Consider the following 23,083-nt stretch of genomic DNA (forward strand, 5'->3'; position numbering starts at 1 on the left):
TGCATTTGTTATTGTTCTAAGAGGCATTATCTTGATAAGTTAAAGAAATGATTTATGTACATCCAAATGCATATGTGCTGAGAGTAGGCGCTACACTGCAGGAGAGCATCTTTTTCCTTCTTGGTAGAGGCCGAAAACTGAACAGCACTCTTCCTGTATTGAGTTTGGAGGGGAGTAAATGTGCAGGAGGAAGCTAGTACTGGATGAGAAGAGAGAAAGGCAGAATGGAGATGAGGAGCTCAGGAGAGGGGAGAGAGGCACAGGTCCAGGAACAGGAGGAACTGGAGAATGGCAGTTAAGGCAGGAAGAGGGATGAAGAACCGGAAGCCGGGTCTTGGATACAGAGGGAGGCAGAAGCATGTTTACACACAGGAGGAATGTCTAATACACAAGATGAAATACTTCTCTCCTGGTATTTATGGTCCCAACTTGCTTTTTGTTGTTGTTGTTGTTAGGTGAACAATTAATTCATTTGAGGATCCATAAATAAAGACATAAATATGATATTTTGCATTTTTTATTACTTTAAATTAACAACAGCCTATTTTTGGTTTCTAGGTTGCTCTCAGTAGAGATGACTTAACAGTTTTAATGAAAATTTTGCTGGAGAATCTTGGAGAAGCTTCTTCCCAGCCAAGCCCTACGCAGCCTACCCAGGAGGTTGTAAAAGTAAGAAAAGATGTTTCCAGTGGACTTGACCACCTCAAAGGTATAAATTGATGAAAGTTTTTGCTTTGATTATAGAGGAAAATTAGTGTTAATGCTATATTTATATTTACTGTTTTTTTTAGTTGTCCAGCATAATGTGGTGTGAACTGATTCAGTGTTGTATTATTTACTATTGAAAATCGCAGGGGACTGGGGCTGCCTTGAAGCCCCCAGGGGAAGGAGGTAGGCTCATTGTCTGCTCTGAGGGGAGGGGCCACCTCTTATTGCCTGTGTGATGCTTGTTTGCCCTTTATTTATGAAAGCTGAATTTACTTACAAAACAGAAACAGACTCACAGACATAGAAAACAAACTTATGGTTACCAGAGGGGAAAGGAGGTGGGAAGGGATATATTGGGAATTCGAGATTTGCAAATACTATGATATATAAAATAGATAAACAAAAATTTCTTCTGTGTAACACAGGGAACTATATTCAGTATCTTGTAGTAACCTGTAATGAAAAAGAATATGAAAACAAATATATGTCTGTATATGTATGACTGAAACATTATGCTGTACACCAGAAATTGTCACAGTATTGTAAACTGACTATACTTAAGTTAAAAAAAAAAGCTGAGGTGGTATACTTAGAGAAGAAACAAAGTAGGCATGCTTAGCATGCATGAGGTCCTGGTTTCAATCCCCAGTCCCTCCATTTAAAAAAAAAATTGAATCTTTCAAAAGCACTGAAACTTTTAAATTCAACCATTTAAAAATATATAGAATATAATTTAATTCTTTTTTCATCATTTCAAGTCATTGTGTGAATATTATATGTTTTACTAGACTCTGAATAGGTTAATATTTCCAAGGATAAAAAGAGATGAAGTGTTCGTTGTCCTTATAATAAGTGGGCCCAGACTGCTGCGTGTTTGTAACGCTCAGGTCATTAGATGTTACTTAGGACAGTCAGTTAATAATAATATACCAGCACTGCTTCCCCTGTAGTTAGGTCTGGTGTGTTTTGAAATCACAAAACAAATGACTAGAGCATGTGTGTAAAATAAGATTTTTGGTTCAGGATGCCTGTGAGTGCTTCAGGTTGAGTTTATGCCACCATATAGACAATGCTAGATAAGTAGGCTGTTGCTGTGGTTAGACAGGGAATATGAACAGGTGAATAAACCATAGCAGGCAAACTATGTGATTAGTGATCTCATTATGTTCTGCTATTTTCAATTCATATATATGGTCCAGACTATATGATTAATATGGTACTTAGGAGTATTTATGAGTTCAGATGGAAAAGCTACAGAGATGATGAAGATTGGAATGTAAATTATTTTCAGGGAAAGTGAGGGAAAAACCCTAGAGTCTTCCGACTTGGAGAAGCCTTTATGTGGCTGAAGTTCCGCAGAGTTTGCTCTTCCAGTAACTTGTAAGGATAGATTTCCTATAAATGATCGTAGAATCAGTCTTCAAAAGAGATTATAGAATCACTTTGTAAGAGTGATTGAAAGCAATATCTATCCTTTGTCTAAAAAGTTTCTGCCTAAAGATGAGGGAAAAGACTAAATTACTTCTCAAAGGCTCTTCACTTCAGAATCCCAGAGACCCTGTGTCCCACATTGTATTTGCACTCTCTTTGACTCTGCTTTTAATTTCCATTCTGTTCTGCTTGTAAAGGTAATGGATTGGGTGATAAAGGTAATTTTTTAATTACCTAATTAAGTTACTTAATTAGTGAGGAGTGCATTACACTAGCAGTCTTACTGACTAGCTGTCTGTTCTAGGACAAAGTATTTTACTTTTCTGTTACTCCAATTTCATAATCTCTTGAGAATGGCTTGTAACCAGTTAAGTGACATGCTTTGATAATTACAAACTATAATAAAGTAGTCTTGCTCTGGAATGGCTTTTAAAAAAAAGTTGTCTTGATACTCTTTACAAGGCCCTCTCTTTTTTTTTCAGTGTAGATAGTCTGCTCTATCACTTTGCCCTGTACTAAATATCAATGGAATACATTGCCATTTTTGTTAATTGCCTTGTAGTGACTTAAAGAATTCTAGGAAGTATGATATAAATTTAGAATAATAAGTTATTATCCTGTTTTTTAAAACATGTATAAAACTATATACCTACTTAAAAGCTTTTCAATTTTCATATTTATGTTTGAACCATCAGAACAAGATTTGCCAGACTCAAAGTTTTCTTCGGATCAGGATGTCACTCTCCAGTTTGACTTTCACTTTGCATCTCTTTCCATTGTCCTTTATAACAATGATATCACCCAGGTATGTAATTAATTTCTGTATCTAGGAATAAGTCCTTAGCTCTTGATATTCAACTTCAGAATATTGTCATTTTTTGATGTGACTATTCATTTAAAACTTGATATGAATATTATATTCTGTTTGGCCTGCAGTATGTGCATCGGTCTTGTTTTCTGTCCTCACTTTGTTAGTGTTTCTAATCTTACTAGGCTAAGGGAAAGTTTTTACTTCTTTCCAAGTAATATCAGCACTAAAACACTTAGACCTATCTTTATGAGAAGAATTTTATATATGAATAATTAATTACATGTGCAGTTTTTTAACATAGCTAGATATATATGCATATTTAACTGTTTAAGGAAAGTAATTCAGTAGTGGCATTGGAACCTTTGAATTTTAAAATTTATAATTATCCATGATATACAAACATTAATTGTGTTTCTACTGAATAAATTTTGTATGTAGTAGATACATATTAAGGGTACTGATTAGTGAATTTAGGAACCAAGGTCTAGTGCCATAATGATTTGAACCACATAATATGTCAATGATGTTTTAGAAAGCTGCCTTTTTATTATATAGATAATGTCCTTTAATAAATCTTTTTGATTATATCAGTTAATGTTATATCATAATAACTTATAATACACATGTCATATAATACCCACAATATGCACTGATTATGGTATTATATCTGTTATTAATGTCCATTTGTATGTTATCTGACATTTCACATTGTTTTGTAAAAGTTACACAGTATTCATCCATTGTTACTGTTGAGCCTTGGACTAGAATCTGTCGCTTGTACAATGGATTGCCTTAATTTCTAATGTTTAATGTTAATGAAAAGATCAGAAAATGACCTAATGGAGAATGAACAGTTAACTGTTTTCTTTGCTTCGCTTAAGATGCTGTCATTCTCCTGGTTCCCCAGCCTTAGAATCTCAGCGTCTTCTTTTACTTCTTTGTTGACCGTCTTCATTCATTCAGACACCGAGTACTGTCAGTTTTTTCTTTGAGTGAACATTTGTTCTTTCCTGGCAATAATCATTGCTGCTTTATTTGAAACGTCTTGGCTCACACTTAAAACACTGCAGTGGCTTCCTTGTTAGTTGCACATTTTCCTTTCATCCATCCTAGATACTGGCACAAGTTCAGTTTCCTCAATCAGTCTCATGTAGCCATTTACAACTTCTCATTCTACTTAGACAACCTTCAGTGTTATGTGAATTTTAATTAATTAAAAAAAAACATTCAGTGGCTCCAAATTGTCTACGTCAGTAACCATACCACAAACAGTATTACATTGTGATCAGCAGATGTGTCACTGGTCATTGCTGTGAATAATTAGAGATCTCGAATTTGTGAGTTATTTATTTACACTTTTATAAATTAAAGGCATTCCAAGTTTTCCAATAATAATTTCATTCTGACCCACTTACATCCAGTGTATTCTTTTGAGTGAGAGAAGATACGGAGTTACAACCAGTGTACTAAGAATTACCCGTCACCAGTGCTGCTTATATCAATGCCCTGGTCTGTAGTGAGCAATTATGACTAATGAGCTTTACTTTCCTGAAGATTTATATATCTTTTTTCAGTTGGTTGGTTGGGTTTTGCTCTTTTAATATCTGGGAATACCTACACAATTTGGAACTATGTGTTACGGTGGAATAAAGACAGAGGTGTTTTTTCCTATACATAAAAGTTTTAATCTTTTAGTTTAGGATTTGAGACTTTGATTAGGCCTCCATATTTCTTTCTAGAACTCATTCCCTACCTTTCTTTTATTGGAATATTTTGGAATATTTAAGCCTAAGATGCCAACGTGTACCTTGTGCCCTGAGAGCATCTTGAATTGTTTGCTCATATTTCTTCCCCATCTGGAATGTCTTTTACCTCCTCTTCGACTGTCTGATTCCACTCAGTGTCTGAGGCTCAATTAGTTCTCACCTTCTTGATGTTCCCTGTAATGTATTTCTATTTTGCTTTCTCAGTTAGGTTATAAGCTCACTGAGATCACCTACCTTGCCTTATCCTTTCTTATAAAGCCCATGCTTCCTATCACAATGCTTTTTATAGAAGAACTCATTAAATATTTATAGGTTAGAATGATTGATTGCCAATTTCCTGATTATTTTTATTTGCATTGAATTGTAAATCAGAAATTTTTATATGTTAACCATTGTCGAGTATCCACACACACACTTACGTATTTATTTGTATGTACTTACACAATCACAAACATGCGTATTACTCTTTCCACTTTTGTGTTTTAACACCCATACTTTAAAAATTTGTGGTATGGATTTCCTTTTGATTTCTGAGTTAAGAAATAGGTTTAGAAGCAATTACATAGCACTTGAAGATAATTGATTCTTTTGCTTGTAAAATACACCACAGGAGTCCAAACTTTCATTTCATAATGACAGTTTACGGCTCGGCGAACTCAGACTGCATCTTATGGCCTCTGCAGGGAAGATGTTTAAGGATGGCTCAATGAATGTCAACCTTAAGCTTAAGACATGTACCCTTGATGATCTCAGGGAAGGAATTGAGAGAGCAACATCAAGGTTTGTCATCTCTGAACTTGCTGTACATTATGTAAGGTTGGCATTGCACCTGGCATGGCTGCCAGGCGTTGATCGCTGGGCTTGAGATTGTCTGAAGGGGTCTCATGATCATCCTTTCTGGGATCCTGTTCCTTGGGTTATCAGAAGAGGTCTTTGGTCATATTTCAGTTTGAAGTGCATCAAGAAGTATTGCTATTTCACGTTCTGTTGCTTTAAAGTTTGAAATAAAGGGAAGTTTAGTAATAAAATCCTGTCTTAAAAGTGGGAACTAAGAAAATACAAGATTTTAAGAATTAAATCCACATGGTATGGTTCATTGGTAATGTATTTTTGTAAATTGTTCCCAGTAAGCAGAATCTTTTTTCAAAAACCCATAAAGTTAAATATTTTTCTTTGTCTTATTTATTTTGTATATATATTTTAAAACAATTCTGTGAAATTTTTTAAAACTTTCAGTAGAAATGGAATCCCTAATTTTCATGTTATCAACCCATTTTTGAAAGATTAATTTATACCACCTTACTATCAAGTGAGAAATAGAGAAGAAAGCACCTTCAATAGCCTAATTATATTTTTATTCCTTTCCCAAATAATGAGATGCATAATATTTTTGTCCTTGATGTTTTTTGGAGAAAAAGTATGCTGTTACCTAAAGCTGAATTACATTGAATGTATACTGGGTATTTCTGAGCCCTTTGTTTTTCTAAGAAGTGAGTAAATGAGGACAGAGTGCTTTCATGCAACCAACTTTTCTCTTTTGCAAATTTCATGCCCTGGCGTAGCCTTCACCGCTGTCTAGGCAAGGGTGATAAAGGCCATCCTTCTGTTGGTAGCATGCTCTTTGCAGCACACACGAGGATGTGTGGACTCTTGAACACTGACTGATACGAATTACATTGAATACTTTTGCACTCAATTGTATAGGATGATCTTTGGAGATAAATTCCTTCAGGGATGTTTTATTTTGTAAAATAATATAAAGAGATTGTCTTTTAAATTTTGTGGGGCTCATTTTGCTAATTGCCAAACTTCCTTTCAGCAGTAATTGATTTGTTTCTCTATATGAAATATTCTGTAATTGCTTATTAACATGAACTTTGCTGTGGAGATTAGGAGACCATATTTTGGTTGCTGATTAGCTATTAAACTAATACTGGAGTATTAAGCTAATACTCCACTTAATACTGATCTGTTTTCTGTTCAGATTGGAAGCTGAAAGGTGAAAGAAAAATTACCAAGATGTATAGGAAATTTTTCATCTTTTTAATTGTTTTAGCAGGAATAACATAACGGATGTATATTTATTTTTTTAGAATGATTGATAAGAAGAATGGCCAAGATAACAGCTCTATGATTGACATAAATTACAAACAAGGGAAAAATGGAAGTCATATTGATGCTGTTCTTGACAAGCTGTATGTCTGTGCCAGTGTGGAGTTTCTGATGACTGTGGCAGATTTCTTTATCAAAGCTGTACCTCAGAGTCCCGAAAATCTGGCCAAAGAATCACAGATTCCACTACGACAGACTGCCATGCCAAAAATCAAGATGGAGAAAGGTTAGCAGAATTTATCTGTTGTAGATGACAACTTGTCATGTATTTTAACAGACATTACACACAGGAAAAAAGAAAGAAATGGATAATTTAAGAATGTAAAGTTACTCTTTTGAATTTAAATGTATTCAGTAGAATAACTTTAGTAAGGATAGATTTTTAAGAGAGAGGTAGAGTATATATATTGAATCAGGGCCAAGAAACCTCTGCTCTGGTTCCAGCTCTGCCACTAACATTTCTTTACTCATCCAGAAATAGAGGGAGTTAATCTGAGCCTGTGGTTGGCAGCCTGTTTTATAGAAAGGGAGTCTTATTCAAAGAAAATACTTGGAAGAATTATAGCATATTGAAGAGCAATTAAACAGATAAAAGCAGAAGGCGAGGGTATTGGAGGACCCAACGTGACAGCCCTGGACATCACCTCAGACTCTTCCAAGTCAGGAGAGGGTTTGCAGATGTCTGGTCTCCATGTATGCTGATGCCACTCCTTGACCCATAAACCATTTATTCCAGTATTGCCAAATAGACCAATGATTTTCTCTGTTAAATTATAATTGTCTAAGGTCAGGCATTTTTCTCTCTAATGTGCAACTCAGCAAGATTGGAAAACTGCTATTTACTGGGAAGGTCAGAATTTTATTTTTCCTTTTACCTTTCTTAAACTGTAATCATGTGATATCTCTGTATTCATATATACATTTAATATACTTATACTATAGATTGTACGACACTGAGTGTATACTTTAGGGTGAAATCAAAATAAACAAACAATCATGGTCTGTCTAGTTTATCAGGATCTCCTACCCTCTTCCTGATATTCCCCTCTCATTTCCCCTTCCTTACTCCTGCAACGTGATGTAATATTCAGATATATATACATGCACATTGATTCTGACAAAAAGAGCTTCAAAACAAGATTATTTTTGTTAGGTCAAAGTGGGAATGATCCTCTTACAACAGGGATCAGATTGCACATAACCAGCATTTGTTAATAACCAGTTATCATTCATATTAACCAGTCAGTTATTAATATTGTTAATTTTACCATATCCATAATAGGATATTAGATGCAACTTAGCAAATTATAGATAACATGTACCCAAGTGACAAGGTTTACTTTACTAGAACGTTTATGGTTCCTATATTTGTTTCTTCAGATGACTCTGTAAGACCAAATATGACTTTAAAGGCCAAGATCACAGATCCAGAAGTGGTGTTTGTTGCCAACCTGACAAAGGCTGATGCTCCTGCTCTGACAGCCTCGTTCCAGTGTAACCTCTCTCTGTCAGCATCCCAACTCGAACAGAAGATGGAAGCCTCTGTGAGAGACCTTAAAGTGCTTGCTTGCCCTTTTCTCAGAGAAAAGAGAGGAAAGAACATTACCACAGTAAGAATTACCTTATATCCTGAACTTGGATTGAAGGATGGCAGAAATGGTTGATTCATAGAATTGAGAATGTGAGAGCTCTGTAGGACTTCAGAGTATTTACTCCAGCTTGAGATTTTATGGAAAAGGATGTTGAATTGCAAAGATGTTAACTGATTTAGCCATGTCTGCTAGTGACAAAACTGTGTACTACCTCCAAACTCATTCTTATTATACCATCTTTCGCTGAACAGTATTTGAATTTTAGTACAATACCACATTCCTCTTCAGCTGTTGCTTTTGCTCCCCACATGAATGAGTGAATGAACGAAGAAATTCATTTGGAGTCATGTGACCGAAAGAGATTGTTTTGCTATATTACAAGTTAACTTCAATTATACTTTCACATTATTGTTGAAAAATATGATTTTAATTAGCATACCGATTTTTAATGTTAAATTGGTAATTTTATGTTTAAGAGCATCATTATTTAATGTGACTCTTTTGCAGTGTTATTTTAAATAAAAAAAAATTTGTGGACAGAGTGACTTGCATAAGGAAATGCTGTGCTAAGCTTAGTTTATACTTTATCATGAAACATTCTTTATTGGGATCATCTTCTTTTGACATGTCACCAGAAAGCTTATGTTAATCATTCTATTTAAAGCACATCCTAATTTTTTTAAAACTGAAAATTGTGCAATACTAATTCCCCCATTCAATTCAAGAGCGAGGTTACTTTATTTATTTCTTTGATGATATTTAAGTATATAGGCTTTATGGCTTTAATAAATCAAATTTGAAGATTTGAAATTTATTCTGATAAGGACCTTTGAGGAAATTCAAGACTGACATGTTGTTAATCATCTGGAAACTATTCATTTACCTACTTTACTATATAGTCTATTTTTAAAAGATGTTAACAGAACTATTTGTTTAACAGTTTCGAGTGATTTAGTGATCATAAAAATTATAATGAAATAACCAGTTCCATTTCCTCATTTACCTTTTTGTAAGTGTAAGATCTTACCATAGTCTTTAGCTCATGTCTTTTATAGATATCTTAAAAGTGTATTTTACACAGGGCATCATTTAAAAGTCACTTTATTTAGCAAAAGGAAACATTTTAAGCTTCTAATAGTAAATATGCATCATTACTTAAGCACTTGGCCTAAAGAAATTGATCAGAACTGCTTTAAGTCCTTTAACAGTGGTCATAGACTTACAATTTGAAGGAGCCCTCACAGGAGAGTCTCTGATAATTTAATTTGCCTTTTTGCTTTTAGTAATAGGTTATAGTTAAAGATCTCAAATTAAGTAAGACATGTTCGTAAGTAAATTTTATTTGTTTCTAGATCTTACAGCCCTGTTCTTTATTTATGAAAAAATGTGCATGGACTTCAGGAAAAGAAAATATAGATATTAATGTTGAAGAATTTATAATTAAGGTTAGTGCCTATCGTATTATTTGGGTGAAAATTATTATTTTTCCTATCTTTTGATGTCTGTCATATCTATAGCATTATGCTACTCACATATTTAGTAATGAATAAATACCTCTAACATTAAGAAACATTCTCGTTAATGCAAATGTTTGTTTCTGTTTTCTTTGAAAGAGTGCAGTTGACCCTTGAACGATGTGGGGATTAGGAGTTCGTTTAACTTTGTAGTGAGCCCTCAGAATACTCGGTTCCTCAGTGTCTGCATTTCTCCGTATCTGAGGATCTGCATCTGTGGATCCAAACAACTGCAGATCTTGTAGTACCACTGTATTTACTATTGGAAGAAATCCATACATGAGTGGATCCCTGCAGTTCAAACACATGTTGTTCAAGGGTGATCTGTACTTTTAAATGTACACAAATGATCAGGATAGCTTTTATCTGTTATATTTGCATGTGTGTTGGAGTTTGGGTTTGGAGGGGAGAGCAGACATGAAATGGGAAGGAAGGATGGGAAAATAAGGTTGCTGTTATTTTATTTGCAATAATGTATTTTTAGGTTTTTATTTGAGATACGATTTGGTTGAATTAATAATTATGTGATTAAATGTTTTACTTGGTTTATAAAATATTTATAATAATAGATATATGCTAGAAATAAGTTATTAGGATTTTTTTATCTGTTACACTTGAAGTATTGAAAAAAACAGTCTGTTCTTCGGTGGCATTCATAGTTTTTAAATATGACCTCACGGCCAATTGTAAATGGAAGATACAGAATACTTTCCAAAGTCTATTTCTCTCTCTGTCCAAAGGGCACAAAATTGAGGTGATTGAAAGCAATTCTGATAACAGCTTTATTATATAGGTGAATAACCAGTAGTGATGAAATGAAGGCTCGAAGTAATGTCATTTGAATTACCATGTAAATAACAATTTTGCTTTCTCTCAATATTTTAAATAGTAGATAGTCTTAGATTGTATTTTAACAGATTTGCTTTTCTGAAGACTTAAAGTGGTAAATGTGGGGAAGAACTTGAATTTGTATGCACTTTATCTGAGACATGGGTTAAGGTGCTGAGATTGTTCTTCTGTTTCGTTATATGTCACTTTAGTCATTCAGCAAACATTTTCTGAGCTTTTGCTATGTGTAAAAAATGTCCTCTACATTAGGGATACATGTTCCCTGCATTCAAAAAACTTAATGACATATGTGAGAGATAGAAATGTGTCAACTGATCACAGCTTTCAGTGCTAGAGGCAAGCACGAGGTGCTGCTGGGAGCACAGGCAGGAGCCTCCTGCTCAGACTAGGACATCAGAGAAAGCTGTAAGGAAGTGGGGCTTCTTGAACTGAGTTTTGAAAATCTGAGGGAGGTTAGATGGAGAAAGAGGGGAAGGGTTATCCAAGCAGAACTGACAACATGCCCAAAGGCAAAGGTTTGAAAAGTCCTTTAAGAACTTGAAAGGGTGATCCCTTATGGCTGGAGAGAATGGCGTGGTGGAGTTGTAGGATTCAGAGCACTAATTATAGGTGACATTAATAAGGCAAGGAGAAAAAGGATTCAGTTAAGTTTGGGAAGCAGTGCATGCTGGATCCTTCTTTTGGTGATGTAATCGTGTCGTTTTAGCATACTAAACAAGGAAGGGTTGTGAGAAGTGAACAATAAAGGAAATCCACTTAACTTATTTAACCCAGTATTGCTCAAACTTTGGGAAACCATGGGTAACTAACTGATTAGACATCAGGTCACAAAGAGTTTTGAGTCCTAAGCTGAATAGAGTTTGAATCTTATCCTGAAGGTATGGGAAGTTGTTGAGGATTTTAAGCATAGGAGTGACATGCTCAGATTTGAATTTTAGAAAAATCATGTGGAGGGTGGGCTGATACAGTGTTGACCAGACATAGAAGAAATCTTTACTGCTGTAGAACTAAGGCACGATGATTGGAATGAAGAGGTGAGCAAAGATATGATCCAGAGATAATAGGAGGCAGAATTTGCAAGTCAGGGTGAAAGGGGGTCCGTGGTGATCCTCAGGTTTCCTGTTTCAGTGAGAAAAATGAAAACCATGTTTGTATATCTTTTTTTACATTTTTTATAAATTTTTTATTGAAGTATAGTTTACAATGTTGTGTTAACTTCTGGTGTACAGCAGAGTGGTTCAGGTATACATACATATATATTCTCTTCATGTTCTTTTTCATTATAGGCTATTACAAGGTATTGAATATAATTCCCTGTGCTGTATATAGTAGGACTTCGCTTTTTATCTATTTTATTTTTTTACTTTTTGTTTTTATTGAAGTGTAGTCAGTTTACAATCTTGTATCAGTTTCTGGTGTACAGCATAATGTTTTAGTCATACATACACATATATACCGTGTGTGTATCTTGATGAGGATCGCATACTTAGTTTAGATAATGTAGCTGGGTGAAAAATGTAAAATTCAATTACACTTCTACATTCTTCTGTTCACATAACACTGTTTTACTCTGAATTGATTAACTTTAGGTTTTGACAGTTGACACATTAGTTACTTAATTCTAGATAACCTGGGCAGAAGTCACTGTTACGAGGTTAGTTGACTTGACACATGATTTTGTGTGTTCTTCTCTTTTGTTTTCCTTAGTTATGAATTTAATGTAATTAAAATTTTAATTAGTTACTTAAAAATTTTTGTAATATGTATTAATTCTTCTCATCTGGGAAAGAATTCTAAAAATTTTCCTGCTTTCTTTTTTGAAGATTTCACCCATAATTCTTAATACTGTGATGACGATAATGGCTGCTATGTCTCCAAAGGCAAAAGAAGATGAATCCAAAGATGTGTCTAAGGAAACAGAAAATCTCTGGGGCATCAAATCCATTAGTGATTATAACTCTTGGTTTCTTGGTGTTGACATGGCAACAGAAATAACAGAGAATTTCAGAGACATTGAAACTCCATCGATAGAGGAAAATTGTGCTGTTGTTGTGAAGTCAGTTCAAGTTACCTTAGAATGTGGCCTTGGGCATCGAACTGTACCTTTATTATTGGCGGAGTCTAAGTTTTCAGGAACTATTAAGAATTGGACTTCCCTGATGGCTGCTGCTGCTGACATGACACTAGAGGTATGACCACATCATTTAGTACTTGCAGCGGCTCCTCAAAAGTACAATTGAAAAATTGAGAAGTGAGCTTTCTTTGGTGTATGAACATAGCAAGTATATATATGAATAGATAGTACATTCTAACATAATTTATTGTTATGTAGTATTATTTATTTGGTCATTTTTTTAAGATTCTTTTGCTAAATAATTTGTTTATGGCAGTAAAGTAAGAGAGTAAAAGAATATGCACCCCCTTTACATATATGCTTTGTGTCAAAGGTGTGCTGTTAAATTGTTATTGACATGCAACAACTGCTTTATATTTTCCATGTAGAAATATGTAATTAAAATTGAAAGACTCTCTTATTATAACTCTGTGCCTTTCCAGGTTCATTATTACAATGAGACCCATGCTGTCTGGGAGCCACTGATTGAAAGAGTGGAGGGGAAAAGACCATGGAATTTAAAGCTTGCTGTAAGGAAATCATAAAATATTATTATGTAGGCTGACATTAAGCACATTCATTTATATATTTTCTTTAGTTCAGAGATTCTTAGGATGTGGTCCAGGATCTTTGAGGCCCTTTCAGAGGAACATGGGATCAAAATTATTTTCAGGATAATATTCAGACGTTATCTATCACTTTCATTCTCATTCTCTCATGAGCATACGAAGGCGTTTTCCAGAGACTGTGTCATTTTGCAGTGGAATGAATACAGAAGCAGCAATGAGAGTGCCCCTCTTCTCTGAAGGCAGCCACTAAAGAGATTTGTAAATGCTCCTCTCCTCACTGTGTATTTTTAACACTTATTTCTCTTCAAAATATTGTTTTAACATGCAATTACTGTTTTTAAGTGAATATTTAAAATGTTCTCAGTTTAGTTTCTCATAGATATATACTGATAGATATAACCCATGTAAATGAAGCTCTTTGGAATACTCAATCATTTTGAGACACCAAAAAATTCAAGAATTTTTGAATTGAATTCTCTGTGCTATCTCCTTATGGTACTGCAGAATCCTAGAAACCAAAGCACGTCTCTCTAGATTAACAGGAACATAAGTGTTATACCCTTTACAAGTTGTAACAGCACACCTGTCTGGGGCAGCCTGACTCAGGTGTGAGAGAGACACTGAAACTGACTCAGCAGATTCTTATATTAAAGATGAGCAGTCATTTAACCTGTGTCCCAATTTCCTCTCAGTAAAGTGGGGGGTGATACTTCTGACCTACCTCTCTGTGGAACAGGCAGGCTAATAAAGAATATTTTATAAGGCTTTTGAAATGCTATTAGAACAAAAGCTAGGATGGAATCTGATGGCTGGCTGAAAGCTTATATTACTTGTTTATCGGTGTTACTGGTAAAAGTAAAAGGAATTGCAGATGTTATTTCCAGCGAGGATCAATGTAGACTTCAGGGTCATCTTAGCGTGCTCATCAACGCATGATGACCGTGAGTCAAGTGACACTGGGAAAGTAGCTTTCTCTGGGGAGCGCACAGGAGATAAATGTGTTAGCTCACTTGGAGTGGTTTCATGGCACAGTTCTGAACATTTCCCTAGTGTTGATTACACACCGAAAGAAAGAATGCTGATCTGTACTAATTTAAGGTGAAGCACTACATATTTTTGAAAATGAGACTTTTGAGGAGTCTTAATATAAAATGACTAGGTTAAGAACATTTAACTCTACTGAGAGTATTTTCATTTTATTGTTAATTGGCCAATAAGTTACATTTATTTTGTGTTTATCCCCATAGGTAAAGAACAATCCAGTCCAGGATAAAAGTTTGATGCCAGGAGATGATTTTATTGTAATTCCTGAGCCACAAACAGAAGTTGGTATTTCTTCAGGAGACACAATGAATATAACAGTATCCAAAAGTTCTCTTACTGTTTTCAACAATTTAGCAAAGGTATGTTTGCTTCTTTCTTTCAGTATTTCAAACAGAATTTTTAATTGAAATGTGTGGATTTTTTTTTTGTTTGTCCTGAAAATTAGTTTCTAAATAATGTGTAGTCACAGTGTAATTTTTGAAAAAAAATTTGAGCTATGCAAAAATTTTATTGTGATGTTGTGTTCCTTTTCAGGGTTTTTCAGAGGGCGCTGCTTCTACTTTTGACTACTCTTTAAAAGACAGGGCGCCTTTTACAGTAACAAATTCTGTAGGTGTTCCCATTAAGGTACAGCCCAATCATAATCTCAGAGTGATGGGCTCCCCTGAGAAAAGTGGTGTTTGTGATCTTGATGCTGGTCAGAGTTTGGAACTGGAGTATGCCAGCATGGAACCTTCACATCAAGGGAAACTGTCCATACTGAGCCGTCAAGAAAGCTCCCTCTTCACTCTGACCTTTGGTATGCTGCTTTATTTTTAAAGGCACCTTTGGAATTGTTGGTGTCGGCTTATTTCTGATAAAAGTGTGGAAAAATATTTTCCTCCAGATACCTTGAGAGACAACATTTCTAAAGACTTGAAAAAAATAGTTGATAAACTTTTGTCGCCTGTTTTCTTCCTCTAAACTTGATAAAATTTAACTTGATTAATTTAAGATTTACCTTAGAAAACCAGATTATTTCTTTGTACTTAAATAGTACAGTATTTACGATGCTTCAGAAAGGATGGGAGCTCAAAGAGAAGAGAAAATAACTGTATTTACAAGTCCTAAAATGTTGGCAGTAATTATCACCATCTCAGAAAAGGGCGCTTTTTTTTTTTTTTTTTTTTTTTGCTATATAGTTGAGAAGATGAGGAACAAGGTGGATTTTGTTTGTTTTAATACATTTAAAACCCCAAGAGAAATTGTCTTGGTTAAAAAACTTTACAATAATAGTTTCTTTTCTTTGTTAGTTCCTGTGTCTTAGAAAAACGTTTTGTGTGGTCGTCATTTCTAGTCATGAGGCAGAATACTCTGGTATTTTGAGGTACTGCTGGTGATTGTATCTTATAAAAATATAAGTAAGTTAATATTTGGAATGCTTCTCACTTACTTAGCACCGCATGGATATACAGAAGTTGCAAAAGTCCCCGTTGCCAGACCTGGACGGCGGTTGTATAATGTATGCAATCCCAGTGCCAGTCATTTTGACTCACTCGTGGTACAAATTGATGCAGCTGAATGGAATAAAGTAATTACCCTTCGTTCTCCTCTGCAGGTAATGCATAAAGATGAATTGTGCCCTGTTAGTATATCAAGAAATATTAAATCATTTGGCTGAATATAGGAATATAGTAAAACTTTATTAGGTCAATGCTGATTATTCAGAAATAAATAATAGATTGAACTGACTGCTCTTTCCTGTATTACAACATACTTTTGTAATATTCTTCATCTTAAGTCTCTGATAAAACACACTTTGTTTTGTTTTTTGGGGTTTTTTAAATTGGAAGTATAGCTGGTTTACAGTGTGATAAACACTCCCATTTTGTTGTCTCCTAAGTTTAAAATTAATGGGAATTTTTGTCTATTCCTTTAAAGATTCAGAACTAAAGAGTATTATAATACTAGCTGGCTGTCAAATAGGATAACACTCCATCTCTTTGTATTGTATTTTTCAAGTATGTGTGAAGGAATATTGGAATGATCTCCCCAGAGGAGGGGAAAAAAAACTTGAACTTGTTAATCTGTGTAAAATTTTTTTCTACCTTTAAGGCATTGTCCATTTTTCTTTTTTCTGTGCATCATTATAGATTTCAGTATATGGTCAGCAAAAGAACATTTCTTCCTACCTGTAACATCAGATGAAAATGAAAGGATTTCCAATTTTGACCATTGTTGTCTCATAGTTTGCTATTAGCTCCAGCCTATATTACACTGTAGTCAAGAAAAGAGAGTTGCACTATATTTATTTACCTCATATTTCCTTTGCTATCCTTTTCTGTTTAGTCACATGGTGCACTGAATCAAGGTTGTAATGAAGATAGTAGTATGGCTGAAATCCTCAAAAATTAATACACATTTGAAAAATAATATAATTAACAATAAATTTCAGTATGTAATATACAGAGCATGTGAATATCCTAATAATTTTCAACTGTCACTTAAACAGTTTCAAGTTTCATATATATTTAGATAGGTAGGTAGATAGATAGCACTTAAATATCAAAATTTTTCAGGTACCATAAAAATATCTTCCCGTATTGGAGTTGAAAATGTTTAGATCCAAAAGTAATTGTGTGCAACTCACATTTTTCTTCTGAACTTCTACATCTTTTAAAACAACTTGTATGTCTTTTTATCCAACAGATTAAAAACCATTTCTCTATTGCATTCATCATCTATAAGTATGTTAAGAATGTCAAGCTGTTGGAGCGCATTGGAGTAGCCAGGCCTGAAGAGGAGTTCCATGTCCCTTTAGATTCATATAGGTGGGTACTTCCTTGAATGTACTAAGCTATAGAAGGGTCATAATATATATATTTTAATTCTGTAATTTAAGGGTCCATATTCTAGGAAGAAATAATCTCATGTTCTTAATTATCTGAAGATCTGAAAAAGTCATTTGTAAGACGTAGAGGAATACATTCATATTATTACTGAGTTTACCAGATGAAAATTTCTTGTTGTATATTTGATGTTTTGGAATTTTCTGAGACTCATTTTTACTCAATTGCTTTGTATTTGAAATGACTTTTTTTTTTTGATCATTTTTTACAGTGTTTTTTTCCCAGAAGGTTCCTCCATGAGTTAGCTATGTTTCTTAACCTTTCTTGACCTTGTTTTTCTCACCTATAAAAATAGGAATAATAGTACTTACCTTGTAGAGTTATCAAGAAGATTTAATGAGATTCTTTTTCTTAAGTTCTCAATAAAAACTTTTTCCCCCTCTCTGTTTTCTTCTTCTGTAGATGTCAGTTGTTTATTCAGCCAGCTGGTATCTTGGAGAATCAGTACAAAGAATCCACCACTTACATTTCCTGGAAGGAAGAACTTCATAGGAGCAAGGAAGTCAGATGCGTGCTGCAGTGTCCATCAACAGAAGTCAACTTTTTACCTCTCATAGTCAATACAGTTGCTCTGCCTGATGAATTAAGCTATATTTGCACACATGGGGAGGACTGGGATCCAGCTTACATCATTCATCTTTATCCCACTGTCACTTTGCGGAATTTTCTCCCATACGCTCTAACATATTTACTTGAGGTATGTCTCTTGCATTTTATTTGACTTTTATTATTGCATGGAGTGAATTCTAAGGGGTTTTTTTTTAGGGTATTTTTAGTTGAGGTCAGGGTTTTACATCACATACTGGTAATGCTTTAATAATATTAATAATAGCAAGAACTAGTATAGCATCTACTCTGTGCCAGCCACTGTTTTGTGTGCTTTGCATATATTAACACATTTAATCCTTTCAGTAACCTCCTGAAGATGAGGAAACTAAGTCACAGAGGGGCTGACAGCCCGAGATCCCAATAGATTGTAGAGCTGGGATTTGAACCTAAGCAATTTGACCCCTTATTCTCCACCACTGAACTCTGCTGCATCTGCTATAAATTCATAGTTATAACAATCTCTTTATTGACTAAGTAAAATTCTATTAGCTAAAATATGGGAAAAACCAGTGAGAAAATATTTCATCTGAATTTATTATAAAGTTAATTTAAAAATTTTTATTTTAAAGTGATGATTTTTTGGTTCAAGTTTCTTTGGACTTAAAAATAATTACTATCTGTCTTAATATTAGGGAACATTTTCTAGTCATGAAGTCTGATAAACACCTTTAAATTTCTACATGCTGCAACATTTCAGAATACAAAAATCTGGAAAGTGCTTCTTACCTATGTTAGGTTTTTTTTGTTGTTTTTTTTTATCTGATGATAAGCCGTCCCTGAGTTGTGGAGAATAAAGTTAGTTAGATGAACTAAGTAGTATTTATACAAGAGAAGCTTTCGGTAAGGAAGCTTGATTTATTATGTTGCTGTTACTCATTTTTAAGATGGTTCCACCTCAGATCGCTTGTCAGAATAGTTTGATATCACTTTCCTTATTCTGTTTATATGAGAACCACTAGGCATGGTTTGTGAGTAGAGGAAGAAGCTGAAGCCCAGACAGTTAAGTGGTTTGTTCAAGGATGTAGCTCTCGGTGGAAAACAGCTAGTGTCCCTGAATCCAGCCTTTGATTCTTGGCAGAGGTCTGACTTTTTCTCAGAACTTAGAGCCATTGGCCTGCTAATGGCCAAAAGACAGTTTCTGCCTTTGGCTATGATACAGTGTTTGCCTTTTAGTCCTTAGTAAATGATGGGCATTTATACTATGTCAACATGGTACTACTTTGAAGAGTTGTCTATTAATCTGAATCTGGTAGGTTATTATTATATGTATAAAATATGGAAGTTATAAGTTACTGCAAAGGTTTTTTTTTAATTAGTAAGCAAATTGAGTTTTTGTCTGTTTGTTTTTAGGGAACAGCAGAAACCCATGAGCTAGCGGAAGGCAGTGCTGCCGATGTTCTGCATTCAAGAATCAGTGGGGAAATAATGGAACTGTTTCTGGTGAAATATCAGGGCAAAAACTGGCGTGGATGTTTCCGCATACATGATACACTTCCTGAATTCCTTCTTGTGTGTTTTTCTTCTGATTCCGCTGAAGCGCTGACCATTGACCTGTCAGTGCATGTCAAGCGCATTGGCAGCCAGATGGAGCTGTCCGTCTTTAGTCCTTACTGGCTCATCAACAAGACTTCTCGGGTGCTCCAGTACCGTTCAGAAGATGTTCATGTCAAACACCCAGCTGATTTTAGGGATATTATTTTATTCTCCTTCAAGAAGAAGAACATTTTTAGTAAAAATAAGGTGTGTTTTTGTCGATGCAACAAATTACTTATTTATTATTTACCTAATGCCATACTTACCTGTTTGCTAGGTGCCATTGGTATGAATTAGGTCCAAGAGGACTTTTAAGGAGTGTGTCATTGAGTGGGTGTTAGGAACTAAAAACAGTAGCTTCCCGAGGCCGAGTTACCCTTTCCTCCAGGGCCCCTAGAATTACTTCTCTCCTTGAAGTAGTGTCAAGGAGAAAGCTTGATTTTATGTAGTTTACCAGTGATGAAGCAACATTTCAAAAGACAGAGCAGCTGAATTTGGTTTAACTGAGCCTTCCTGTGTGTGAAGCACGGAGGCAGGCCTTTGAGAGAGAAACCTAGTGCCTAAGGCCTGATCGTTGGTTCTCTGGTCCCTTCTTTCCTTTCAGACTCCTGTCTTGGAATTGTTAACCACACACTTTCCCAAGTACTTACTTCTAGGCCTCTGTGTAGCTGCACTCTCTGTCTCCTTCTCTGTGTTTTCCCTGTGTGCCTCGTGTTCTCTGGTCGTCTGCTCTTCATCCTCTGTCATTCTGCTCTGCCCTGACACGTGTGAAGGATTGTCTGACCAGCAAAAATGGGGCTAGAGATCACATCCATGTTCTCTCAGAGCAGTGCTTCTCAAATTTCAGTGTGTGTTAGAATCACCTAGAGGGCTCTGAAAACACACTGCCGGGTTGTGCCACCATAGTTGATGCAGTAGGTCTGGGAAGGGTCTGAGAATCTGCACTTCTCACAGATTGCCAGGTGATGCCGACGGTGCTGGTCCCGAGACCACTCTTTGAGGACCCCGTCCGAGAGTGTTGCTGAATACTTGGTATTGTAATTACCTGTTTATGTGTCTGACCTCTGGTTGGCCTCAGGTTTTTTAGAATCTAATTGGGTACAAGGAGGTTAATACAGGAGCACAGTTAAATCTCTTCTGTAAAACTTATTTAATCCCATAGGTAGATGTAAACTTTTTGATAGCATTTTATACTTCTTATATAGGTCTTATCACATTGAGTCTTGCATAAGTTTTAGTATTTATTTCCTGTCTCTCTGTTTAATCGGAAGCTCATTGGAGACAGGAACTGTGTCTTCCATTCTGCTTATCACAACACTTTTCATCTGTTGTTTGCTGAATACTGTTAAAAGCACAAATTCTCTATGTGCTAAAACTTTAAGAATTTGTTAGCTCTCTATCAAAAGTCTAACACTGGAAAATATCATTTTATGTTATAATTCCTGTTTAACTAACAGAGGATCTCATTGGTAAACGTCTTTGAATTCACTGTTCTCTTTGCAGAGATTAATAGGAGGGTCAGAGCTCTGCTTTTATTATATTGGCCCCTAGAGTTTCTGTGGTTGTTACCCATTTGCAATACAACTTTGATTGTTTTCCTGTATCTCATGTACTAAATAAATTTCTAACGGTCTAGCAACTTTCCATCAAATAAAATGAATATAGTGTTTTAGATTTCTTATGTGATGGTTTGTGTTCTCTGGTGTAGGTACAATTAAAAATTTCAACGAGTTCCTGGTCCAGTAGTTTTTCATTGGATACAGTGGGAAATTATGGGTGTGTGAAGTGTCCTGCCAACAATATGGAATACCTGGTAAGATTTTGCTTGCTTGTTTACCTTTGATTTCATTCACATTTTCTTCAGTTCAGTAAAGGAGCTGGACCCCAAGGGGTACAGAGTTGTGAATTTTGAGTGTTATATGGAGGACTGTTACGTCTCTCCTCAAATTTCTATGGCCACTAGTATCAAAGCAAAACCTAAATTTGTCAAAGCTGAAGACAGTGAGTGGCAAGTAAGCAACTTGGTAAATATTCAGAATATACTAGAATCCTCACTCCATACCACTCCCTGCCAGATGTTTCTTAAATTTGACTGAAAATTTGAATAATAGGACGTTAGTTGACTTATTTTATTACCACTTTGAAATTTTTATTTTATTTTTATTGACAACAGAGATAATAAATTAGCAACACTTGAGCTTCTACATTAATTGTAAAATAATTTATTTTGGAATGTTAAAAATAACAAATTTTAAAAAATGAACTCTGTTATTGCAAGTCATCATTACTTAAATTACTGATTGAGATTTCTTGAATTGATTTCTGATGGAACCAAACTGTGGAACCAAAATTTTTCTTCTTAGTGAGAAGATAATCAGTCATCGGACCATGTCTTATAGTAGTTACTTTATTTAAGAAATCTTATTTTAAAATACTGTGAGAAGTCTTTGTGTGAATGGGGTGTGTGTGTGTGTGTGTGTGTGTGTGTGTGTGTGTGTGTGTGTCTTTTAAAGGAGCTGTATAAAGTACTGGGAAATGGTAAGCCTGTTTGTTTCTTTTCCACAGGTTGGTGTTAGCATCAAAATGAGCAGTTTTAATCTTACGCGAATAGTTACTCTGACTCCCTTTTATACAATTGAGAACAAGTCATCATTGGAACTGGAAGTTGGTGAAATTGCATCAGATGGCTCAGTGCCAACTAATAAGTGGAACTATATTGCTTCTTCAGAGGTAAAATTTTCCTTTCATGTAACTGGCTTCTAAAATGTATAAATAAAGACAGACATGTAAATAAGAATTACATATATCTCTTTGTCATACTTACTTTGCTACCATATTTGTGTTTTAAAATATAATAGCCAGCTTTAAAACTTTTCTTTCATCCTATAAACATATGTTAAAAAAAGAAGAAAATTGTTGATATTATTTACCACTAACCAGTCTAGACTGTTAACACTCATTCTCCAGTTCTTCCTGTATGTATAAACATGGACATGGACTGTAAAAAGTATATAAAGATAATGCACTATGTATTGTCTCAATAGTCAAGATAATGTCTTTGTATTTAAGAAGCTTCTAATCTTGTTGGAGGGTGTAAGACTCATACACATTAGTACATGGAGAAGAAGATAGTATATGGTAAGTTATAGGTGGTTATGGAATCTCTGAATAGATGAGCTGGAAGTTTCCTTGAAAATTTCCAAGTATTCAGGCCCTTCACTTTACAGAGAAGAAAACTGAATCTCATACTGTTTAAAGTCAGTTGAGTCTCTGCAGCTTGGTATCATTGTGGTGGTCTAGATCAAAAGGGAAAGTTTCATGGTAGAGCTGGCATTTGAACTAAACTTTGCAGACTCAGTAAGATGTAAGGTGAAGACAATGAGGAAAAATTGGGGAGAGGACAGGTGCAAAGACAGGCATTAGTGTTGAATTTGCCCGAGTTTTCAACCAAACCATCTGACTTAAGGATAGAACCATTCTTCTGTACATCTCAAAGAAAAAAAAAAGATTCGAAAATTATTTTAAAAAATACTTAGCAAAAAGC

General features: G+C 34.9%; 1 protein-coding gene across 6 annotated transcripts in view; it reads left to right on the forward strand.

Moving 5' to 3' along the window:
- The window catches only part of VPS13C (vacuolar protein sorting 13 homolog C), a 157,412-nt gene that overhangs the window by 92,859 nt on the left and 41,470 nt on the right, over positions 1-23,083 (forward strand). For all 6 annotated transcript variants that reach the window (XM_032481043.1, XM_032481044.1, XM_032481045.1 and 3 more), the window contains 16 exons: positions 559-709; positions 2,835-2,944; positions 5,327-5,496; positions 6,810-7,054; positions 8,209-8,438; positions 9,773-9,865; positions 12,607-12,972; positions 13,340-13,426; positions 14,713-14,868; positions 15,044-15,308; positions 15,946-16,106; positions 17,198-17,319; positions 17,800-18,094; positions 19,357-19,746; positions 21,248-21,352; positions 22,105-22,269. In XM_032481043.1, coding sequence (XP_032336934.1) covers positions 559-709; positions 2,835-2,944; positions 5,327-5,496; positions 6,810-7,054; positions 8,209-8,438; positions 9,773-9,865; positions 12,607-12,972; positions 13,340-13,426; positions 14,713-14,868; positions 15,044-15,308; positions 15,946-16,106; positions 17,198-17,319; positions 17,800-18,094; positions 19,357-19,746; positions 21,248-21,352; positions 22,105-22,269 — 3,111 coding nt within the window. The remainder of the gene's footprint in view (positions 1-558; positions 710-2,834; positions 2,945-5,326; positions 5,497-6,809; positions 7,055-8,208; positions 8,439-9,772; positions 9,866-12,606; positions 12,973-13,339; positions 13,427-14,712; positions 14,869-15,043; positions 15,309-15,945; positions 16,107-17,197; positions 17,320-17,799; positions 18,095-19,356; positions 19,747-21,247; positions 21,353-22,104; positions 22,270-23,083) is intronic.

Source organism: Camelus ferus, chromosome 6, assembly GCF_009834535.1.
Source record: "Camelus ferus isolate YT-003-E chromosome 6, BCGSAC_Cfer_1.0, whole genome shotgun sequence".
NCBI lineage: Eukaryota > Metazoa > Chordata > Mammalia > Artiodactyla > Camelidae > Camelus > Camelus ferus.